Here is a 20,350-nt window from a genome sequence, read left to right as displayed (position 1 = left end):
AAAAAAAAAAAAAAAAAAAAAAAAAAAAAAAAAAAAAAAAAAAAAAAAAACATGTACAACACAAAAAGCAAAAAAACAACTAAACATATGAGATCGTATCATCCTGAGAGACTGAAATAAAATGGACAAACAAAACACCAGGAACAAGAGAAAGAAGAAAATCAAATAATTCAACTTCAATATTAAACGAGACCATACCAATCGGACAAAGCAAAAACGTATCAAAATTAGAATAAATAAAAAACGTATCAAAACAAGACACAATAAATTAATAAATTAAAAGAACGAAAAAGGAATATGAAAGAGAACAAATAATCATTTAACTAAAAAAGTTCGGTTGAGAATACAAATTAAAGAACTCACACACAAATATGATGGACAAAGCAAAAACTAAATAATATGCACGAAAAGAAAAAAGGAAGAAGAAAAACAAACACTTTAAATTCAATGCTAAATGAGACGATAAAATCACAAGCAAAAAAAATAATAATAAAAACTCTACCTATAAAAGAGTAAACAAACTCGTAACAAAAAAAAATAAAACATAAAAAAAAAATAAAAATCAATAAACCATATCAAATTTATTACTTAACAAGACGCAACATTATAAGAAAACAAAATTCAAAATAACAATTACAAAAATTTAGGATCAAAATATAAATATCAAAATGAAAGAAAAACAATATGAAAGAGAGTAGTGAAATATAAAACCACTCGAATTCTACTAAAATTACATAAGGAACTCAAAGCCAAAAGTCACAATATGCACAAAACAAAACAAAAAAATATATCTTATAGATTAAAGAACAAACATATCTAAAAAGTAGATCACAACCATACAATTTAATCACAAGTATCATGAATAATCAAAATTCAAAAAAACAAACCATCAGAGATGACAGATAAATAAGTTATAAATAAAAGCCACGAGAAGAAAAATAGAATAAACATGAACCGAAAGAAGAAATGAAGAAGAAAATAAAAAACTTCAAATTTAATATTAAACGGAATCTTACCAAATAGAAGAATCATATAGAATCAAACTTCAAACAAGCAATCACAAGGATTTACAATCCATATACAAATATCAAAACAAACCACCGTATCTAACGCAGAAACAAAAGTCATAAGAGTAAAAAACAAACACCATTTCAGACTATATTAAGAGGAAGCATCATAAACAATCAAAATTCAAAAAAACAATATCGATCTAAAATTAAAATACATTAAAAAAAAAACACAATAAATCTATAAACGGAAAGGAAAAAAAATAAATGAACGATGAGGGAAAGTTGCAACCAATTCAACAAACAAAACTCTATTAGGATTATAAATTAAAGAAATTAGAAACAAAAGTCGCAAAAGAAAAAAAATAGTATCAATAAAACCAATAGTATTCACAAGAAGCAAAATTAAAGTAAAAAATCAAACACTTCAAATTCGATATTAAATGAGAACGTACCAAGTAAGAGCACACAAGAAATTAAGATTCAAACAAATAAATATCAAAACAAATTCCAATAAATTTATAAAATAAAAGAAGGAAAAGAAAACATGAACGATATTAGAAAAGACAATACCAACCACGTGTATCACAAGTAATCAAAATTCAAACAAACAATCACAAAAATTTAGAATTAAAATACAAATATAACAAAACACAATAAATTTATGAAAGGAAAGAAAGAAAAATGAATCATGAAATAGACAAGAAATTGAATACTAAATAGTGTTAGAGCTTAAAAGATTTCGCTTTCATTTTCCTGAAACCAAAGTGAAAACTAAATGCTAAAACATAAAAAATAGATATCTGAACTAACTTCAAGTGAAAAGCATCCTACCATCTCCAAACACATATAAGTGGAAAAACACATAAGAAGAAGATTGAACAATATTAATCCAACATTACTAAAAAAAAAAAAAAATCAAATTTTAATAATTAAATAAAAAACTTACTTTTTTTTGAAAGATTAGTGCATGACAAAGATCATAAACTTATCATCTTTCAGTATTGTAGAAACAAGAAGTGAATCTTAAGGGAAGATATTGTTCTATCTATAAACCACAAAGAGGATTAATAATTTAATTTACATTTAAAAATACGGACAAAAATTTAAATGTATCACAGAAAAAGTGAAGGAATGTACCAAAGAAAACTACGATTGAGCAAACAAACCTTGAAGTATTACTTGAGCAAGGTTGAAGTATCAAATCTGGGCTCTTCAAGAATCTGACTCAAATAGAATAGAAAAACAATAAAAAAAAAATGTTAATATCACCAAACCGATATTGAGTGATGAGTTGTGGTGGTGCATATACAGTGGATATAGCCTGCATTTAGAACACTTATATTAACATAGTATTGAGAAACTAACATTATCAATTAAAAGGACTAAGATATTTATAGCATACTATACTATTTAATTATTAAAGAATACCATTTTTTTAAAAAAAGTAGCAGTAGAGAAATTTTCTAGTATGTAGAAAAGATTTTAAGTAAGCTTCGAAACATAATCTACACGAATTTCAATAGTGTGTAAAATTGGCACTCTCAGATAATATAGATGGTCCATCTTTAAAGAGAGAAAATTCTCAAAGAACTTGAACCACAACCTCAATTAGAACTTCTTGCGACGGTTGTGACTCCGTAAATCCTTCTTTAAAGCAAGAGAGCAACAAATTCGAGCTAAAAACATGACATGAACAAATAAGGTTATATATAGCAAACAAAACATCAATACAATAAAAGACATCCTATCACCATCCTATTTACAAAATTATACAAAACTGTAACACAAAACTGTAACAATTCTTCTACTATTCTTATAAGGCCCTTCAAAAAAACTAAATGTTAGATTGTTTTCTTGATCATCATAAAAAACAAAAGATCAAAAGAATTACTGTCAATAACTAAACAAACAAAAATAATTTACAAAATATTTATAGAGCAAAAAAAGAAATTGAGAAACAAAAGAGAGAGGAGATAACATCTTGACCATTGTAATCTTATAAACTAAAGAATTCATAAACAAAAGTCACAAGCAGAAGATATTAAAATAAATGGTACCACAATATTAAAATATTAAAATAAAAACAATAAATTTATAAATTTAAAGAAAAAATATTAAAATATTAAAAAATAAAAACAAACAGCAAAGATTTAGAATTAATGTATAAATATTAAAATAAACCACAATAAATTTATAAATTTAAAGAAAAAATAAAGTATTAAATAATAACAAACAATTGAATCAATGAAACTTTACTAAAATTATAGATTAAATAACTAATAGCAAAAGTTACGAGCACACAAAGAAAAAACAAACATTTCAAATTTAATAATACTAAATAAAATTCTATTGAGCAAAAGTTTCAATACTCAATCAAAATTCAAACAAACCATATTAAATATTTAAAATCAAAATATAAAAATAGTAATAATTAAAAAAAAAAAAACATCATAAGAAATCAAAATGCAAACAAACAAATAGTTACTCAGTAATCAAAATACAAACAAAATAATTCAATGAAACTCCACAAAAATTATAAATTAAAGAATTTATAGCAAAAGTCACAAAAGCACGAAAAAAAAAAAGTAAACAATACTTCAAAGTCAATACTAAATAAAATTGTACCGAAGAGAAGCATCAAAGAATCAAAATTCAAACGAACAATGTAAAAAAAAAAAAAAAAAAAAAAAAAAAAAAAAAAAAAAAAAAAAAAAAAAAAAAAAAACTACAAACATCACAAATAATCAAAACACAAACAATTCTCAAACAAAAATATCACAAGTAATCAAATACAAACAAACCATCAAAATTCAAACAAAAATGTTAAACAATCAAAATTAAAACAAACAGTGTCAAACATTTAAAATCAAAACCTACAAAAAGAAACAACAATCATCACAGGTAATCAAAATACAAACAATTATCTAGCAAAAACATCACAAGGAATCAAAACACAAACAAACAATTCCAACAATTCAAATATTTTACCAACGATAATAAATTTATAAAATTAAATAATAAAAAAAGAGGTATTAAATAAAGTAAAAAACCATTAAAAAAAAATCACACACGTTACAAATTAAAGAATTCAATAGTAAAAGTCACTCGAGCATAAAAAACAAAAAGCAAACAACACTTCAAATTCAATACTAAACAATACTCCGAGCAAAAGCATCACAAATAAATAAAATTTAAACAAACAATGTCAAACATTTAAAATCAAAATATAAAAAAGAAACCACAAATATCACTAGATATTAAAATACAAAGAAACAATCACCAAACTAAAACATCACAAGTAATCAATTTTAGACAAATTATGAAAAAAATATGTTTCACCTAGCAAATTAGATAAATTTTTCAATGCAATTGTAAATGAAATCAATTTACAACAAAGTGTATGAGACAATATTATCCACGTCTAGCCAATTAATATTTTATGAAATTGTTTATGCATACTTCTCTTTCAATGCCATTTAGTCTTTCAATCTTCACTCCCACGTATATATATTGCTTGAGTTAAAACAAAAATATTCCAATTCACAATAATCATGTACCTAGTTTAAGAAAAATGGCAAAAAAATAAGGGAATTTGATGGAAATTAAAAATATCACGAAATAGATGAACTTCTACAATTTTCTCATTCATTATACCAGAAGAAAAATACCCCAAAAAAATCAGCAAAATAAAACAAGGGAGCATCAATCGGAAGAAGCATTGAAAAGACGTACCAATAATTCAATTCAATGTCGAGCAGTTTCCAGAAATTGATGTCCAAAATTTAAGCAGCCCAAGCAGAATCGAAAGCAATAGGAATTAAAATCTGAGGAACAAGAAATTCACATGATCTCCCCTGTCATAAATAGCAAAAGTATTCAACTGTATATTCACATCATCTTCCTCATCACAAGCAAGAATGAAAATCTTGATGAAAACTTAAAAGCCGGGCAAAAGGATTTCACCTCATTTTCAACATGATGATATGTTGGTTCAGCATTCCCCCCTTTCCCCTGTTTCGGACCAAACCCTCCTGATAAGGCCAACTGTCTAAGTATCTCAGGCCATGTTAAAGGATTTAATTGTTGCTGTCAGCTGCATATGTCAAAACCCGATGCATATGCCTGATAAAGAGTGACAACAACACAACTTGATGGTGAATAAAGAACCAAATTAGAAACATGGATAAACTTTAAGAGCAGTAATAACCACCAATGAGCCTCACCCCTTCAATTATTCGCAGATGGCCAATAATTCTCCGTGCCTGTAAAGGAGGTTATGTTCTAGAACAACAACGTGTACTTCACCTTACCTCAGAACTTCCATAACGACCATAAAAAATGAAGTATTGGCTGAGCATTGCAATAATTCTCCGTGCCTGCAATGCAATACCAGTTTTAGCTTTAAAATACCTTGAAAAATTACACGGTGTTCGGCCATTACAAATGTTCATCATGGTAGCTCTACCTTACCATACATCTCTCCGAACTTTTCTGCACGTTCAATCAGGTGAGACTTAGCAGACTTGAAATCCTCATTTTCTAAAGCCGATGTTCTAGTTAAATACCGAATGAACAAATCACAGCCAACAGTGAATGATATTGGAATTGTATCCCATGACTGAGGAAATAAACAGACAGATGAAATGAATTAGAAGTTATTCATTACCTGTCTGAAAGCATGCAAAGATCATCCATTCTTTGTATGAACTATTTTCTATATTAAAAAAAAAATTGTACACCACCTCGATTTCGTACATAATTCATTTCCTAAAAAATGCATCCATCTTCTACTTATAGTTCAAGTAGCCTCAGGTCGTGCACCCACTTAGACACAACTTCCAGACCGAGGCATATAAGATGATCCAAACGAATAACAAGAACATCAAGAGTAAAACGCAAAGCGGATACCGAGCACATCAAGTGAAACATTGTAGGGGCAATAAATGATGAGTATCACAAGTCAAAAGTCAGGTTACAGATAAAGAAAATTTTAAGACAAGAACTTACGTGATCGTGAAAAGCTTGAAGAAACTCATCAAGAGTAAAAGGTCAAAGGCCAAGAACTACCACGCCTAGAAATACACATAGCAGTTCAACATTCATATCATAGATAATTTCCTACACTGAACAGTTTCTTCATGTCGTTCAGAATCTTCATGTCAATTTTCTAAAGTAAGTGAACTTCAAAATAGAAAACAAAATAATTTAAAAAAAGGTACAGTAACTTAATTTCCACTCTCAATCGATGCTAAAAGAATTAAAACAAATAGAACACCTAAATTAATTTCCTCTCTCAATCGATGCTAAAAGAATTAAAACAAATAGAACACATAAATTAAAGTCCACAAGTAATCACGTGTGAATAGGTAAACAGGTTATTCTAGGTCACTTCGTGCAAGGGAAGAACATTCTTGATACTCAACGAATTTAAACAAAAAGGAAGTTGATAGAAACATGAACCTTCTAAATAACTCCAGATTTTGTGAAGTTTCGTGATCAAGAGACTTTGTTGACGGTAATCCCTTGCTGGACAGAGCGAACTCCATGAGTTCCAGGCGTTCATCCTCCTCAGAAAGTTCCGTTGATTCCTTAGCCATTTGGCGAGCAATGGCCCTCTGATTGCAGTTTTAAGTCTTGCTGCTTCTCTTTCCCTGCGCAGTGCTAGACTATATCAGTTTATGTAAGAAGGAGAAGAGGAAGATCAAACGGAGGAGAAGAAGGCTAATGTGACCGTTGCGGAAATCGCAGACGCTCCTCGTTCTTCTCTGCTTCTTTCAATTCGAACGCCGGAAGAATGGCTAATTTATAGACGTAATTTGTGTTTTTTTTTTCTTTTATTTAATTCTTTAATTTTCATTCTTTTTATTTAATCAAAATTCAAATTGCAAAACCCTATATCATATTTGGAAAATATATTTTAATAATTAATTATAAAATATATCTTAAATATCTATATTTATCTGTAATTAATTAATATTTTTTATTTATTTTTTGAATGGTTAATAATATATTTTATCTTATTTACAAGATTTAGTTAACTATATATTTTCTTTTAAATTTAAAGTATTAATTAATAATTTGTATTCTATTTCATCATATTTCCATACCAATTTTATTTTTATTTCTCTTTTCTTATCCAAACGCTATGGATTTTAAAAATAACTTAAAACTTTTAATATTATTTAAAAATATTAACTTTAAAAAACTTTCATTCTTTATAATATATATATATATATATTTCTCGAATGTTTAAAAAATATTCATTTAAATAACACCATTTACCTTTAAAAAAAGTTCTATTATTTTATTGATTATCTACAAATATTTTTATATTATTTTAAAAAATTCATAAGTATTTTTTAATGGCTAAAAGGTTTAACTGTAAATTTTAAATTTAATTTAATTTATTTTTAAGATAAAGTGTAAGTTTTTATTATTATTATTATTATTATTATTAGTTTAGTAAGAAAAATAAATAAAATCCAGACACCGCGGTTTCTTGATCGTCCGGGCATTAACGCGATGTATGCAACTTCCCTGAGTTCTTCAATGCTAATCTCTAACTAACTCTAGCTTCTGCTTCTAGCGGGGAAAACGTAGCACAATTCGTATCCACTGATCAAAACCCATTTCTTAAATCCCACTATTTCCTCGAGTCTCAATCTATAATTCTCCAAATCCGCAACCAAAATCGATAAAAGTTCATGTCAACGCCGGGCAGTTCGTTTGATCTTTGAATTCAGAGTAAATTGCTTACAGAATTCGATTGAAGCAAAGCTATGCTTGCCAGAAGGCGTTTAGCGGAGCTCATAATCGGTTTCAATTCGGAAACTAGGAGAAGAAGAAGCCGATTGTTGTCGAGCAATTCTGGGAAGAGATTTGCAGCGGTTTGGGGAAATGGGGATTTCGGGAGGCTGGGGCTTGGAAATTTGGATTCTCAGTGGAGGCCTGTTGCGTGTTCTTCCTTTGATCGCGAAATGCTCAAGGATATTGCATGTGGTGGTGCTCACACTCTGTTCTTAACAGGTCTTAAACTTCTCTTCTTTCGAATTTGCAGCCTATATGAGATTGTTTATGGGATTTGTAGTGCTATGTATCTGTATCTATTTGAGGGACATTGTGTTACGTTTCGAGTCCCGCAGATGTTGAGAGCAATCTCCTATGTTTTGTTGGTGAAAATTGTGAAGATGTCAGCTGTGTTCGAGTAAAAGCTCACAAATTATCCCCCTACTTTGGCAGAATCTGGACGTGTCTATGCTACTGGTCTTAATAATTTTGGGCAGCTGGGAATCCTCGAGGAACAAGGCTATTGTACAGTATGTTTTCTCCCACTCGATCACCATTATCTATGTGTGATAGTTTTTAGTATCGATATTCTGCGCCTGAAGTAATGGTTGATCCTTAAGTTTTTGTTTTAGCTTTATCTCGTTGAACACAACTCTTTGTGAAAAATACTCGCACTCTTTATTAACACCAATCGGGAAGAGATTACAAGACACTCTATGTTTTTGATCTCTTGGGATGAAAACCTTGGTAGGTTGGAGGGGTATTTATAGTAGAGGCTCAACAATTTATTCCTAAAGTACCTTAATTCTTTTCCTAAAATAAGTAGGTATCTTTATTTCTAAAATACCTAAATCATTTTCGTAAAATACATAGACAATGAATTCATACAATTATTGGGCTAATGATGATATTTTAACATATCTTTCCATCTTTCTTAATGTGGTCTCATGTTTTTGGGTTTTTCTTGTATTTTTAAAATTTTTCTTTTTGTAAAGACACGTTAATTATCACTTATCAGCATGGCGTCTCGGTGCAGGAGCCTGTTGAAGTTAGAATTCAGAAAGAAGCTGTTCATATCGCAGCTGGTTATAATCACTCTTGTGTTGTTACAGGTTTGCTCTACATTCCACTTGATTCAAGCGAAGACTAGCCTTGAACTATTAAACTTCATTCAGAAGTAATTTGTGATGGTTTGCTAAGGACCATAGTTAGCAACTTGTTGAAGATAGGACACAGATGAATTTGCTTTATTGAATGGCAAGAGTTGTCATAGTTAGCTTTTTGTTGGATAGGGCTCAAAAGATAGGACACAAATGAATTAAGTTTTGGTCCTAATATAATCTCAATTGGTTATTAGATGTAATTGGCTGATTATTTTTTATATCACAATACAAAATATCATATCCTGCACATTTCATTAAGTTCATATTGCATCCGTTCCACTAGCATAGTTACATCTTATGGCTCAATTCTTCTAGGGCTATTTTGAGGAAAGTCAACTCTATAGGAACAGAAGCATTTTGGAAGAGGTTGATAGATAGATGTTCTGGAAATATTTTGGACATTGTGGGTTTTGTCTCCCTGTGGTCTTTTTTCAATAAGGACTTTTGAAACTATAACTTTTCCACCATTTATCTAAACCGAAGCGATATTTTTGTATTCCTATGGTATATATTTTAAATTGTGTCTTTTGTATATTTCTTTGGAAGTTCAAATGTCATACCAAATTTAAAGAATTATTGTTACATTAAGTTCTTCAAAACGTTCTTTGATATCCTTCGGATAAAAGCATCTAGGTAAAGTATTGTTATACAGCATGCACTAAAAATCAACTGTCATCGCTGGGATCTCTCTGGGCAATAATCTTATGAGAGCAACTCGTTCTTCATATAATTTAAATACTTCTGGAAATTGCGAATGCTATTAATTAACTTTCTGATGTATTACTCAAAAAGGAATTATACAATAACTTTTCTACTCTAGCTTGATTTGTTGACTTTATATTTTAATTCTTTATAGCTGATGGAGAACTGTATATGTGGGGGATGAATTCAAGTGGGCAGCTTGGTCTTGGAAAGAGTAAGCACTAGATTCTGAAAATATTTTTCTTACATCGTATAGTTTTGCTAATCTAGTGACTCATATCCAAATTAACGCTTTTGTAGGACTGGTTGTTAGACAATGGGCAATGAAAGAATGAAATAGCCTAATCTTCTTAGTTTTTCTTTTTCGTTAATGGGTTAGGGTGGGGTTGTGAATTTATTCGGTACAACGTGGTTGTTCCCTTTGTAAGTCATAATGTTATTTGTTTTTAGTAGATAATCATGAATATTAGTTTTCCATCTATAACCAGTCGATAATTATGTTATCATTGTTTTGCAATTCTATTTATTTGTTGTGGTTGTCCCCCTTGAGGTGGACCTTGTATTTCTTTCCTTGTTTGAAAGAGAAGATAGTGATAGACCCCTATTACGAAGGTTTATTGTCGTTATGTGTTGGTAAGTTCGAAAACAAAGCATGTTGACTAGGAGATATTTTAGAACTCAAGGAACCTAATTACTTGGTAACTTCTAAAACAAAGCATATTGACTTGGAGAAGGTCAATGAATAATTCATTAAGGAAATGACTGATGCGGGTGTAATATGTATTATTTATCTTTTGACAATAGATTAAAATGCCCATTGCTTAACTATAATACTTTCGAAAGGGTTATTTGACAAATTGGTTGATCAAAGGACAGTTCAATCAATCGATCAGGTTAACTATGGAAACATCTTTTACCAACTTGAGAGGGTTGTCAGGTGTTGGACTTTTTCCATTTTTTAGTAATCACTAATTACGATTATTAGCTATCTATATTTATGTCTCTATGGTTATGCTACCACGATGCGCTAGTAATTTTCTTTCCTAATTTTTAGTTAGTCTTTCATGACAGGAATAGATAAAATACTAATTTTCTCCCTCTCAAACTCGGTTGTACTGTCATACAGGGTCAGCAAAATCCGTATGCCTACCTACGAAAGTAAATAGCTTAGATGGGATTGTGATTAGGAGAGCTGCTTTAGGTTCAGACCACTCGATGGCTGTTACTGGTATAAATATCCTACCACATTTCAGTTTAGTAGTTTTACCGTTTTCATGGCGTTTCAGTGAATTTGTGATATTATATTTTTCTCGATGTTTATATTTTTCTTTTCACCAGATGGAGGTGAAGTCTTAAGTTGGGGAGATGGACGATCAGGAAGATTGGGTCATGGCCACGAGTCATCATTATTGGGGTTTTTAAAAAGCACCAGGTACTGTTAGATTCATACTGATCTGTGATCCCTTCTTCCTTTCTCATTTCCCCCACAGAAAAATAAAAGAAGAATAAATTGGCATTTGACCAAACATTTTTTGAGCATATAGGTGTATAAACTTATTGACTTTGAATTTCTCATCTAGATTCATGATGCATCATAGCATTCTTTGTTTCTTGTGTTCTTATGACATGTATATTTTTTTTGTAGCGAATATACGCCCAGGCTAATTAAAGAACTTGAGGGGATTAAGGTAATCTTTCCATAGTGAGCTTTCATTCATCACCTTTAGGTTGCCAATTTTTTTAAAAACTTTTTTTTTTTCAGGTTAAACGGATTGCTGCAGGGATGCTGCACTCAGCATGTGTAGATGGTTGTTTTTTTTTTCCCTAAATTCTTTTATGGAAAATGTCTGTTTCATTGTTGCTTCTTTTGGCACATTGTTTTGCTAATGTTTAACAAATTTTGCAGAAAATGGAGCTGTTTTCATATTTGGTGAGAGAGCAACAAACAGATTGGCAAGTTCCAATTTAATGTTGAAATTGATTTTATGTTTGTCTAGTAAAGCTACATTTTGCTTGATGTTCTTGCATTTAAATTATTAATGGTATGATACAGAGCTTTGGTGAGGCGAACAAGGCAACAACACCATCAATGATCAGCACACTTTTGGACTGCGAAGAAGTTTCCTGTGGTGGTTATCACACGTGTGTCCTAACAAGTAACTTTATCCTTTTTTATTATTTCGAGAGTTGTAATCATTCTTTCCATTGATGTGTAACTTCAGATTTTTTCTTTTATCTGAGCAAATTATATATTAAAATTATTCTTAGCCAGTAAGCAATTATATATAAAGGTTGTCATAAATGAGTTAATATAGTTTGTCTGATATCTTTGCCATATTTTTCTATGGTTTCATTATGACAACAATAGAGTGAATTAGCCGGTGTTCTTAGTATGTACATGTTATGTGACAGCCATGTGCATACAGATCGATCTAATTTTCACAATGGGGTGCTCATCCTCGGTTTTAATGATGGATGACTATATGATTTCTAAGTCGAGATATGTTGTTTATTTATTCATCAGAAAAGTTGCTTGAGATTCTTAACATGGCCTCATCTTTGACCTTTTTGTTTCTTGTTGTAGAAGGTGGGGACCTGTACAGTTGGGGTTCGAATGAGAATGGCTGTCTGGGGAATGGGTATGCCTCGCTGCAATAATATTCTGTAGTTTGGACCTCTTTTCTAATTTTGAAGGCTCGCCGACTAAAATATTGTGTTCGTGATATCTGGTTATTCAGGTCCACGAGTGTCTTTCATCTCCCCGAAAAAGTCGAAGGTCCCTTTTCAAAATCTCCCGTAAGCAAGGTTGGAGTTTTATGGTCTTCCATCAGAATTACTTGAATGATTTTAGGGTTTGTTTTCCTGGTGGAGACAACTTTAATTTTATCTAGTTTGAAAACTACCTCGTAAGCTTTCTACGTATATTTTTTATTGTCTGAAAAGGGCAAAATAAAGAGAAAATTTTCACACGTGTGCTAAGGACAAAATGCGAAAGAAAATGAATGATAATATTCTGACTTGTTTGATATTCTTTATATTCATCCTGTTCAATATATTTAACAATCATGTTTCACAGGTATCTTGTGGATGGAAACATACAGCAGCAATCTCAGGTAATAATTCTCAAATGAAAATGAAGATATGAGTTTAAACTTCAAGTGTATTATTGCTTGAATCCTTTCATATTAGGTGTTCTTTGCAGACTTTTTTTGTTCTTATAAGAAGAAAAAGGATTAAAAAAATGAAATAGTCATGACTGGAACAAGACAAGACTCAAATTTACAAAAACCATAGACATATTACCAATTAGTGTTGTGTAAAAGATTGTTACAAGAACTCCACTGCTATTTCACCTTTTTTTTTGGCAATTTGGATATTGAAGAGCCTTGCTCCTTGTATTTTGTTCGTGGTCCACTGCACATGAATTCAAACTTTGAAAGACTACTTGGGTCTTAGTTTTAAGTTATTAAGTTTATAACTTGGAAATATTGGACTTCGGACCTTGTCTTGGATCTTAATCCAAAGGAAACATTATTATCTTCTTCAACTGAATTGAATCTTTGTGCTTAAATCTCTGGGTTTCAAATTAATCTGTCACAGATTGCTTGTAGAGTTTTAGGCAGAAATTTGTTAACCCACAACCAGTGTGAATGTTTTTGTTTCACCTTTGTGATTCCTACGCGTTCTGGTCGTTTGAGTAAAAATAACTGAATAAAGAAGAAAGAAATGGAAAGAAGTGGCAGAAGTCAATTAACAAAGGTCAAGTAAAATATTTCAGCGGTCACCAAAGAAAACTGTTTTGTATTTTTCTTGCAATATTAAAGGTAAAATTTGGTAAGTTTGTTGTTGAATCAGGTGGTGCCATTTTCACGTGGGGCTGGGGAGGTTCCCACGGAACGTTTTCGGTGGATGGCCATTCGTCTGGGGGTCAGCTGGTATGCTTCTCTTGCATTTATTTTCTTGTTATCTTTCTGCTCAATTGGATTTACTGCTGGATTTGTTTAGAGTTGGTCGACATTTAATGTGCATGCTTGAAATCTACGGTTTTGTTCGACAATTTATTGCCGTTGGAGATGGTTTCATTTGAAAATACTAATAACAGGCACATGGTTCAGTGGCATTGGATCTCTGCCCTGAACGTACTTATTCTTTATATGATCAAACGATCACTTCTCTCATTGATTAGTTCAAGTACAAAAAATTCTTTACTCGAGGTCTCGAGTTTTAGTAGCGAAGAATTTTAACTGCGTTCTTATACCTCGAGTCCATGTTATATGTTTCAATCTTTGTGTAAATGTCCATTTGATAGCTATTTTTGTCTTCATTTTTCAGTTGGTATAGAATAGAATTGTGTAGCTCTCCTTTCGTTCTTTATTTGGGTGTTTTTCTTGTTAAGAAAAGGAACTATTTGCTTTTTTATATCGAATTCTGTGACACCACCCAAGCCTACCGCTAGCAGATATTGTCCTCTTTGGATTTTTCCTTTCGGGTTTCCCCTCAAGGTTTTAAAATGCATCTACTAGAGAGAAGTATCCACACCCTTAGATTTCACAATCTACCCCCCTTCGGGGCCCAGCATCTTCGCTGGCACTCGTTCCCTTGTCCAATTGATGTAGGACACCCCAATCCACCCCCCTTCAAGGCCCAGCGTCTTTGCTGGCACACCGCCTTGTGTCCACCTCCCTTCAGAGCTCAGCCTCCTCGTTGGCATATTGCTTGGTGTCTAGCTCTGATACCATTTGTAACAGTCCAAACCCACGGCTAGTAAATATTGTCTTCTTTGGATTTTTCCTCAAAGTTTTTAAAACGCGTCTGTTGGAGAGAGGTTTCCACACCCTTATAAAGAATGTTTTGTTCTCCTCCTCAATCGATATGGTGATATGAACCAAAATGGTTCATATCATATGGGGTCTCACAAATTCTAAATTCAAGATTTCAGCCACCTTCAATATTTGGTCCGATACAACATTTAGGACAATCTTGAATGCTTTATACCCATAAAGGATCTGGTTTAATTGTAGGGACATGGAAGCGACGTTGACTATGTGAAACCGACAATGATCGACCTCGGAGAGAATGTGAAGGCAGTGCAAGTCTCCTGTGGGTTCAACCACACTGGTGCGATACTCGAGTACATGTGAGTTTCAAACTTTGACCACACCATTACAATAGTAAAGAGGCTGTGTTCATAATTTTCGAGTCGAAATTATATTATGTTTGTTCATGTATAAATACATCATTTCCTCTTAAGGCAAATAAAATTGTAAACTCTGTATATGTCATGCTTCTGGTTTCAGAGAAATAATCATAAACATGGGAGAATGATACCCAAATCTTAGGATATTTATTCAAACATTCAATTGCAGCTCAAGTTCATAATGTTTGTCACATATTCTCTCATTTACTTGACATTTAAGCATTATGTTCTATTTATTTTCTGAGTTTGATATGAAGATTCATTTTTATTCTTCTTATTGTGACATATATTTCGATTACTCTATAATAGAGCGTTTTGTAGTTCCAATATCCTATCTATATCACCCTCTTTTCGAGAAGCTCTAAGACAAAGCTCGAGAAATCTATGGCTACCAAACCAATGGCCCGCTTTCGCTCCCTTGCTCGGTCGATGACTTTCTCTAGCTCAAGTGGCAGCTCGAGAAAGAATCTGATGAACACAACCACAAACAGAATAATCATCATCACCACCACGACCACTGCCATCTTCCACTTGCTTTGTCTTAGACACTTTTTGTCTTCAAGATTTGTCATAACTTGATGAAAAGATAATATAGTTGTTAATATGTTAATAGATATTATTGATCCAGGTCACTGTTGCTTAGTTTGTCATTGTTCTTCATCCTTGATGAAAGACATCGTAAGCTAAGTAATCAGTGGGTTTGGTGTTGATACAAAACTTCTCGTTCTCTCTAAACTCTCTTAATAATGTTAATTGTCACGTCATTTTTTGACTAAGCTAACAAATGATTAACTCAACTCACAGACCGAGCTAAAGAACTTGAGCTTGTTGATTTGAAATTCAAATATACCTAAAAGGGTTTGTCAAAAAAGGTTCGGTTAGTAGTATTTTTACTTAAAAGGGTTTAAAAGGTTCGATCTCAAATAGCTCGAGACATTTTTATTTATTAAAAAATAACATTTTAATATTACTTAGAACGTTATGATTCATTTATCTCTAAAGGGAAAGCTAAAAGTGTAAGGGTAAATAGGGTTATTCATAGGCATTTGACCTTATCACCTTTTATATTAAGATTACGTTTTCTTATTTAGTCTATAACTCCTAATTCAAAATGACACCTAAAAAAAAATTGTTCTAAAATAAGTAAAGGAGTTTAAATTCATAAAAATAAAAATACACTTAATAATTTATCTAAAAAAATATTTGTTACATTAATATATATTTTAACTTTTAAAAATGTCTAAAAATACTCTTTATGCCCGTCTTGATAAAAATCTTTAATACTTCATTTCAAAAACATCCTTGAACTTTTAATAGTATTTCAAAAACACTTTATACTTCAAATTTTTTTATTAATACCTTCAACGTGTTAAAAAAGTTAAAAGATACTCTTCTGATAGTACAATGTTTAAAAAATATCCATGAAATTTAAAAAGTAGCATTAACTCCATTTACATTTATAAGGTGTTCACAAAAATTCTTACGGTTAATATACGGACTAAAGTTTTCTATTGACCTTTCATAAATTATCTCCAAACTTTTTTATATTACTTTTAAAAGTTCATAAGTATTTTTGAACGGTAAAAGTAATTTTTTTTTTTTTTTTTTTATAAAAAGTTGATGTTTTTTAAGCTTTTAAAAAAATTTATAATATTTTTGAAGTTTTTTTTTAAAAAGTTTAAGGGTGTTATTGTTGTATATATTTTTTAAAGTAAAAAAACATTTTAAAAATGAAGTTGAAGGTATTATTAAAACAATTTTAAAATATATTGAGATTTTAGAAAGAAATTTAAATTACAGATTTAATATGAAAATGTTTAATTTATGTTTATTTGGTCTTTATAATAAAAAAAACGTACACTAAGTTATTAATTTATAAATTTATTTCTAATATATCCATAAATTTAAAAAATGTTTAAAATTTTGTAGACATCCTACATGATGTTCTGTTAAAATTATATTAGGGGTATATTTGGAATTTTAAATTTGTAAAAGGATAAATAAATCGTTAAAATTCTTCTGTTAATAAAGAAAAAATGTTGAATTTATTTCCAAAGGAATAAAAAATATATATTCAATCTTATATTTCCCTCGTACCTTTGATCAATTAAATTTTTTTAATTTAAAATGCATTATTGTCAGAGTATTTTTTAGTGAAACATTATTATTCATTAATTTTGTGATATTATATTAAAAAATAGCTTATACTATAGAGAGATTTTCGCACCCTTATAAAAAAATGTTTTGTTTCTCTTGGAATCTCATAATTCACTGCATGCGATTCTAGGGTCAGACATATCACCCGTGTCTAACATTGATTCCATTTATTGAATATCGATCTCCAAAATTTTTAATTTTATTGATTTCAACTTGATTCTCTAATAATTATAAGCATGTTTTTCTAAAATTCAGGGCGTTACAAAAAATATATCAATAAAAATTTAGGATTTGATTGAAATTAACAGTGAATTATCGGGTATTTCAAGAATTATGAAAAAGTAGATCGATTTAGTAGTATTTGTAAATTAACGTTTTAGTTATTCTCCATTTGGTAGATGATATTTTATAGCGTGTTTTCAAATAATTTCTTGAACTTTCTGGTTCGGACTTAGTTTGAGAGCGAGCGGTCGTGCTCGTTCGAAATATTTCAACAAAAACAAAAATAAAGGGCTAGAGTTGGCAATGCATGCTAAACCATCCACCAACATTTTTTTGCTATTCTTGAAAACCACACAATTTCTTGTTACTAATAAGGAAAAAGGAAAAAGAAAACAAACAATTTCTTTGTCTTTTCTCCTCTCTTCCCTTTCCAATCTGCTCTTTTTCTTCATCTCTTCTCAATTTCTTCAACATTTTAACCTCAAACCCATGGAGTTTGCATAAAAACAAAATAAGTCTTTCCGTTCGTTTAGTGTTCCGATCAAGAGACTTGGGTTTGTGTTCGTTCTCCCACTTGTGCATTTTCTACGTTATTATCTTTCATTTTGTGAAGAATACTTATAAACGATGGATCAATTTTTTCATAGTAAGACGTCCTGTATTTGAATCTCTTGATTATCACTATTGAATTAAATTGATATTCAAACCCATTTCATATTTGTTTTAGTTTTATGGTACATTGTGTTGGAACCATGTCGGTTGTGTGGCTAATAATTTAGGTTTGAGAATTAGTTTTATAGAAGCGGGAGGGGAAAAAAATATAATTTTGAATTTGGTGATTTGAATAAAAAAAAAACGTGTTGGCCATTAACAATTCTTGTTCGTGGCTCCAACGACTTGGAAGAAACTGATTTCATCTATTTCTTGAATTGAATATGTTTGATAAAATGAAAAACCATGTTGGATTTCATTCTTTGTCGGCATCTGATCGGAGATCGCGATTTGCTGCAGCCATTAATGTGGTCTAAGTCCGATAATAAACCGGACGGATCTGAGGTACATGCGTCTGTAAGTTCGATCAATATTCGGAGTTTTATCGAAATGTATTAGGGCTCGATCATGCATGAGATTGTTGAATTAGATATGTTTTACATGATTATGAAAATTATTGATGATCATCGTCTTGAATTCAGATATTTAGCAACTCGTCAAAAGGGGAAAACGATTGTCACGGAGGAATGAACGTAAACGCACCAAATTTCGTGAAAAATCCTCCGGATTCTCTCAGAAGAATCGATCAAATCGCCAAAAACGGCATAAATTCCGGGAATCAGACGGCGACGATGAACCACGAGTTTCATTCCGGGCAGGCAGGGGGGTCGATTGCGCCGATTCCGAGCGGTGCACCTGCAACAAACATGAAGTACATCAACAATAACAACTCTACTTTCTTTCCGACGAAGAGCGGCTGCGATGGCATGGAGACGCTAGGAATGGTGATTAAACCGCACACAGGCGGGGATGTGCGATGGGACGCTGTGAACATGGTGTCGAAAGGAGGCCAGTTGAATCTGAGCCATTTCAGGCTTCTGAAGCGGCTTGGTTATGGCGATATCGGAAGTGTTTATCTGGTGGAATTGAGAGGAACTGATACGTTTTTCGCCATGAAAGTTATGGACAAAGCTTCATTGGCGAGTCGGAATAAGGTTGTTAGGGCACAGACGGAGAGGGAGATTTTAGGGCTTTTGGATCATCCATTTTTGCCGACTCTGTATTCCTATTTCGAAACTGATAAGTTCTATTGCTTGGTTATGGAGTTTTGTAGCGGCGGAAATCTTCATTCTCTTCGTCAGAAACAACCTAACAAGTATTTCACAGAAGAAGCTGCCAGGTTCATGTTCATGTTCATATCATCATTTCCGATTCTTCGATTCTTAATTTGAAAACTCTTGGATTGCTTAATCACAAGTTCTTGATTCATAATTTCAGATTCTATGCATCAGAAGTTCTATTGGCACTCGAATATCTTCACATGTTAGGAATAGTTTACAGAGATTTGAAACCAGAGAACCTGTTAATCCGAGACGAAGGTCACATCATGCTCTCCGATTTCGACCTCTCTCTCCGCTGCTCCGTCAGCCCTACTCTCGTCAAATCCTCCTCCGTCAATGTCAATGGCAGCTCCACTACAGGACACGCCGGCACGAACGGTGGCGGCAGCGGCAGCGGCAGCGGCGGTATCCTCGACGACGAGTTCGCCGTCCATGGATGTATGCAGCCTTCCAACTTCCTCCCTCGCATCCTCCCTTCCAAGAAGAATCGCAAGTCGAAATCCGACTTCGGCCTCTTCGTCGGCGGAGCATTGCCGGAACTCATGGCGGAGCCGACGAATGTTAGATCGATGTCGTTTGTCGGCACGCACGAGTATTTAGCGCCGGAGATCATCCAAGGCGAAGGCCATGGCAGCGCCGTTGACTGGTGGACATTTGGAATCTTCCTCTACGAGCTTCTTCACGGAACAACGCCGTTTAAAGGATCTGGAAATAGAGCTACTCTGTTTAATGTTGTCGGACAGCCGCTTAGATTCCCGGAGACGCCGCAGGTGAGTCTACAGGCGAGGGATCTGATCAGAGGCCTTCTTGTGAAGGAGCCGCAAAAGAGAATCGCGTACAGAAGAGGCGCTACTGAGATTAAACAGCATCCGTTCTTCGATGGAGTGAACTGGGCGTTGGTGAGAAGCGCTATGCCGCCGCACGTGCCGGAGCCGGTCGACTTCTCACAGTTCGCCCGTAAGAAGAGCGGTGGAGGCAGTGGCGGTGGAGCGGTAGAAGTAGCAGCGACGGCGGCATCACCTGGGGAGAGTCCTTCGCCTTCTACTGGACGCGATCCCAATTATGTGGATTTTGAATACTTCTAGGCAGGAAAAAGGTGAAAATTTATTCATTTATTTTATAATCTTTTTATTCAGATGAATATTATTATTTTAACATAAATAGTCACATATTTTTCTTTTTTAATTTTATTCAGAGATGAAGAGAGGTTTCTCTGTATTTGCTTCCTCTAATCCATTCTTTTGTGTAATTATTCACATCAATTATATATTAAAATACAGA

The 20,350-nt window shown here is 32.3% G+C and overlaps 2 protein-coding genes and 2 long non-coding RNA genes across 10 annotated transcripts in view; 2 read left to right on the top strand and 2 right to left on the bottom strand.

Moving 5' to 3' along the window:
• The window catches only part of LOC111466158, a 4,391-nt gene extending 2,081 nt beyond the window's left edge, over positions 1 to 2,310 (bottom strand). The window contains exon 1 of the long non-coding RNA XR_002714337.1: positions 2,177 to 2,310. This is a non-coding gene — a long non-coding RNA (uncharacterized LOC111466158). The remainder of the gene's footprint in view (positions 1 to 2,176) is intronic.
• A 2,642-nt stretch (positions 2,311 to 4,952) lies between these two features.
• LOC111466149 lies at positions 4,953 to 6,812 on the bottom strand. Of its 3 annotated transcripts, XR_002714327.1 has the most exons (5): positions 6,742 to 6,771; positions 6,471 to 6,661; positions 5,481 to 5,628; positions 5,234 to 5,386; positions 4,953 to 5,132 (listed from the first exon to the last, which is right to left on the bottom strand). It is a non-coding gene; the product is annotated as an uncharacterized LOC111466149 (long non-coding RNA). The 3 variants fall into 3 exon arrangements; XR_002714328.1 differs by having other exon boundaries at positions 5,476 to 5,628; positions 6,471 to 6,812; XR_002714326.1 differs by having other exon boundaries at positions 6,471 to 6,812.
• A 679-nt stretch (positions 6,813 to 7,491) lies between these two features.
• On the top strand, positions 7,492 to 15,131 carry LOC111466019 (ultraviolet-B receptor UVR8). Of its 4 annotated transcripts, none has more exons than XM_023110564.1 (15): positions 7,494 to 8,036; positions 8,250 to 8,326; positions 8,833 to 8,908; positions 9,816 to 9,875; positions 10,788 to 10,889; positions 11,000 to 11,093; positions 11,307 to 11,349; positions 11,424 to 11,469; positions 11,568 to 11,614; positions 11,715 to 11,817; positions 12,249 to 12,300; positions 12,400 to 12,466; positions 12,738 to 12,774; positions 13,517 to 13,596; positions 14,683 to 15,065. In XM_023110564.1, the coding sequence occupies exons 1-15, from the start codon at positions 7,790 to 7,792 to the stop codon at positions 14,800 to 14,802; spliced, it is 1,251 nt and encodes a 416-aa protein (XP_022966332.1). In that variant the 5' UTR covers positions 7,494 to 7,789; the 3' UTR covers positions 14,803 to 15,065. The 4 variants fall into 4 exon arrangements, with proteins under 4 accessions (XP_022966334.1, XP_022966332.1, XP_022966333.1 ...); XM_023110563.1 differs by having other exon boundaries at positions 7,495 to 8,036; positions 12,246 to 12,300; XM_023110566.1 differs by lacking the exon at positions 14,683 to 15,065 and having other exon boundaries at positions 7,492 to 8,036; positions 12,246 to 12,300; positions 13,501 to 13,574.
• Positions 15,132 to 17,676: 2,545 nt separating this feature from the next.
• On the top strand, positions 17,677 to 20,231 carry LOC111465971 (serine/threonine-protein kinase AGC1-7-like). Of its 2 annotated transcripts, none has more exons than XM_023110486.1 (3): positions 17,677 to 17,791; positions 18,431 to 19,128; positions 19,227 to 20,231. In XM_023110486.1, exons 2-3 carry the CDS (start codon positions 18,476 to 18,478, stop codon positions 20,152 to 20,154), a joined length of 1,581 nt encoding a protein of 526 aa, XP_022966254.1. In that variant the 5' UTR covers positions 17,677 to 17,791; positions 18,431 to 18,475; the 3' UTR covers positions 20,155 to 20,231. The 2 variants fall into 2 exon arrangements, with proteins under 2 accessions (XP_022966254.1, XP_022966253.1); XM_023110485.1 differs by lacking the exon at positions 17,677 to 17,791 and adding an exon at positions 18,040 to 18,293.
• Positions 20,232 to 20,350: the final 119 nt, after the last annotated feature.

This window comes from Cucurbita maxima, unplaced genomic scaffold, assembly GCF_002738345.1.
Source record: "Cucurbita maxima cultivar Rimu unplaced genomic scaffold, Cmax_1.0 Cma_Scf00030, whole genome shotgun sequence".
Taxonomy (NCBI): domain Eukaryota; kingdom Viridiplantae; phylum Streptophyta; class Magnoliopsida; order Cucurbitales; family Cucurbitaceae; genus Cucurbita; species Cucurbita maxima.
The sequence above is the reverse complement of the archived record's forward strand: the minus strand, read 5'-3'. Positions and strand labels throughout refer to the sequence as shown.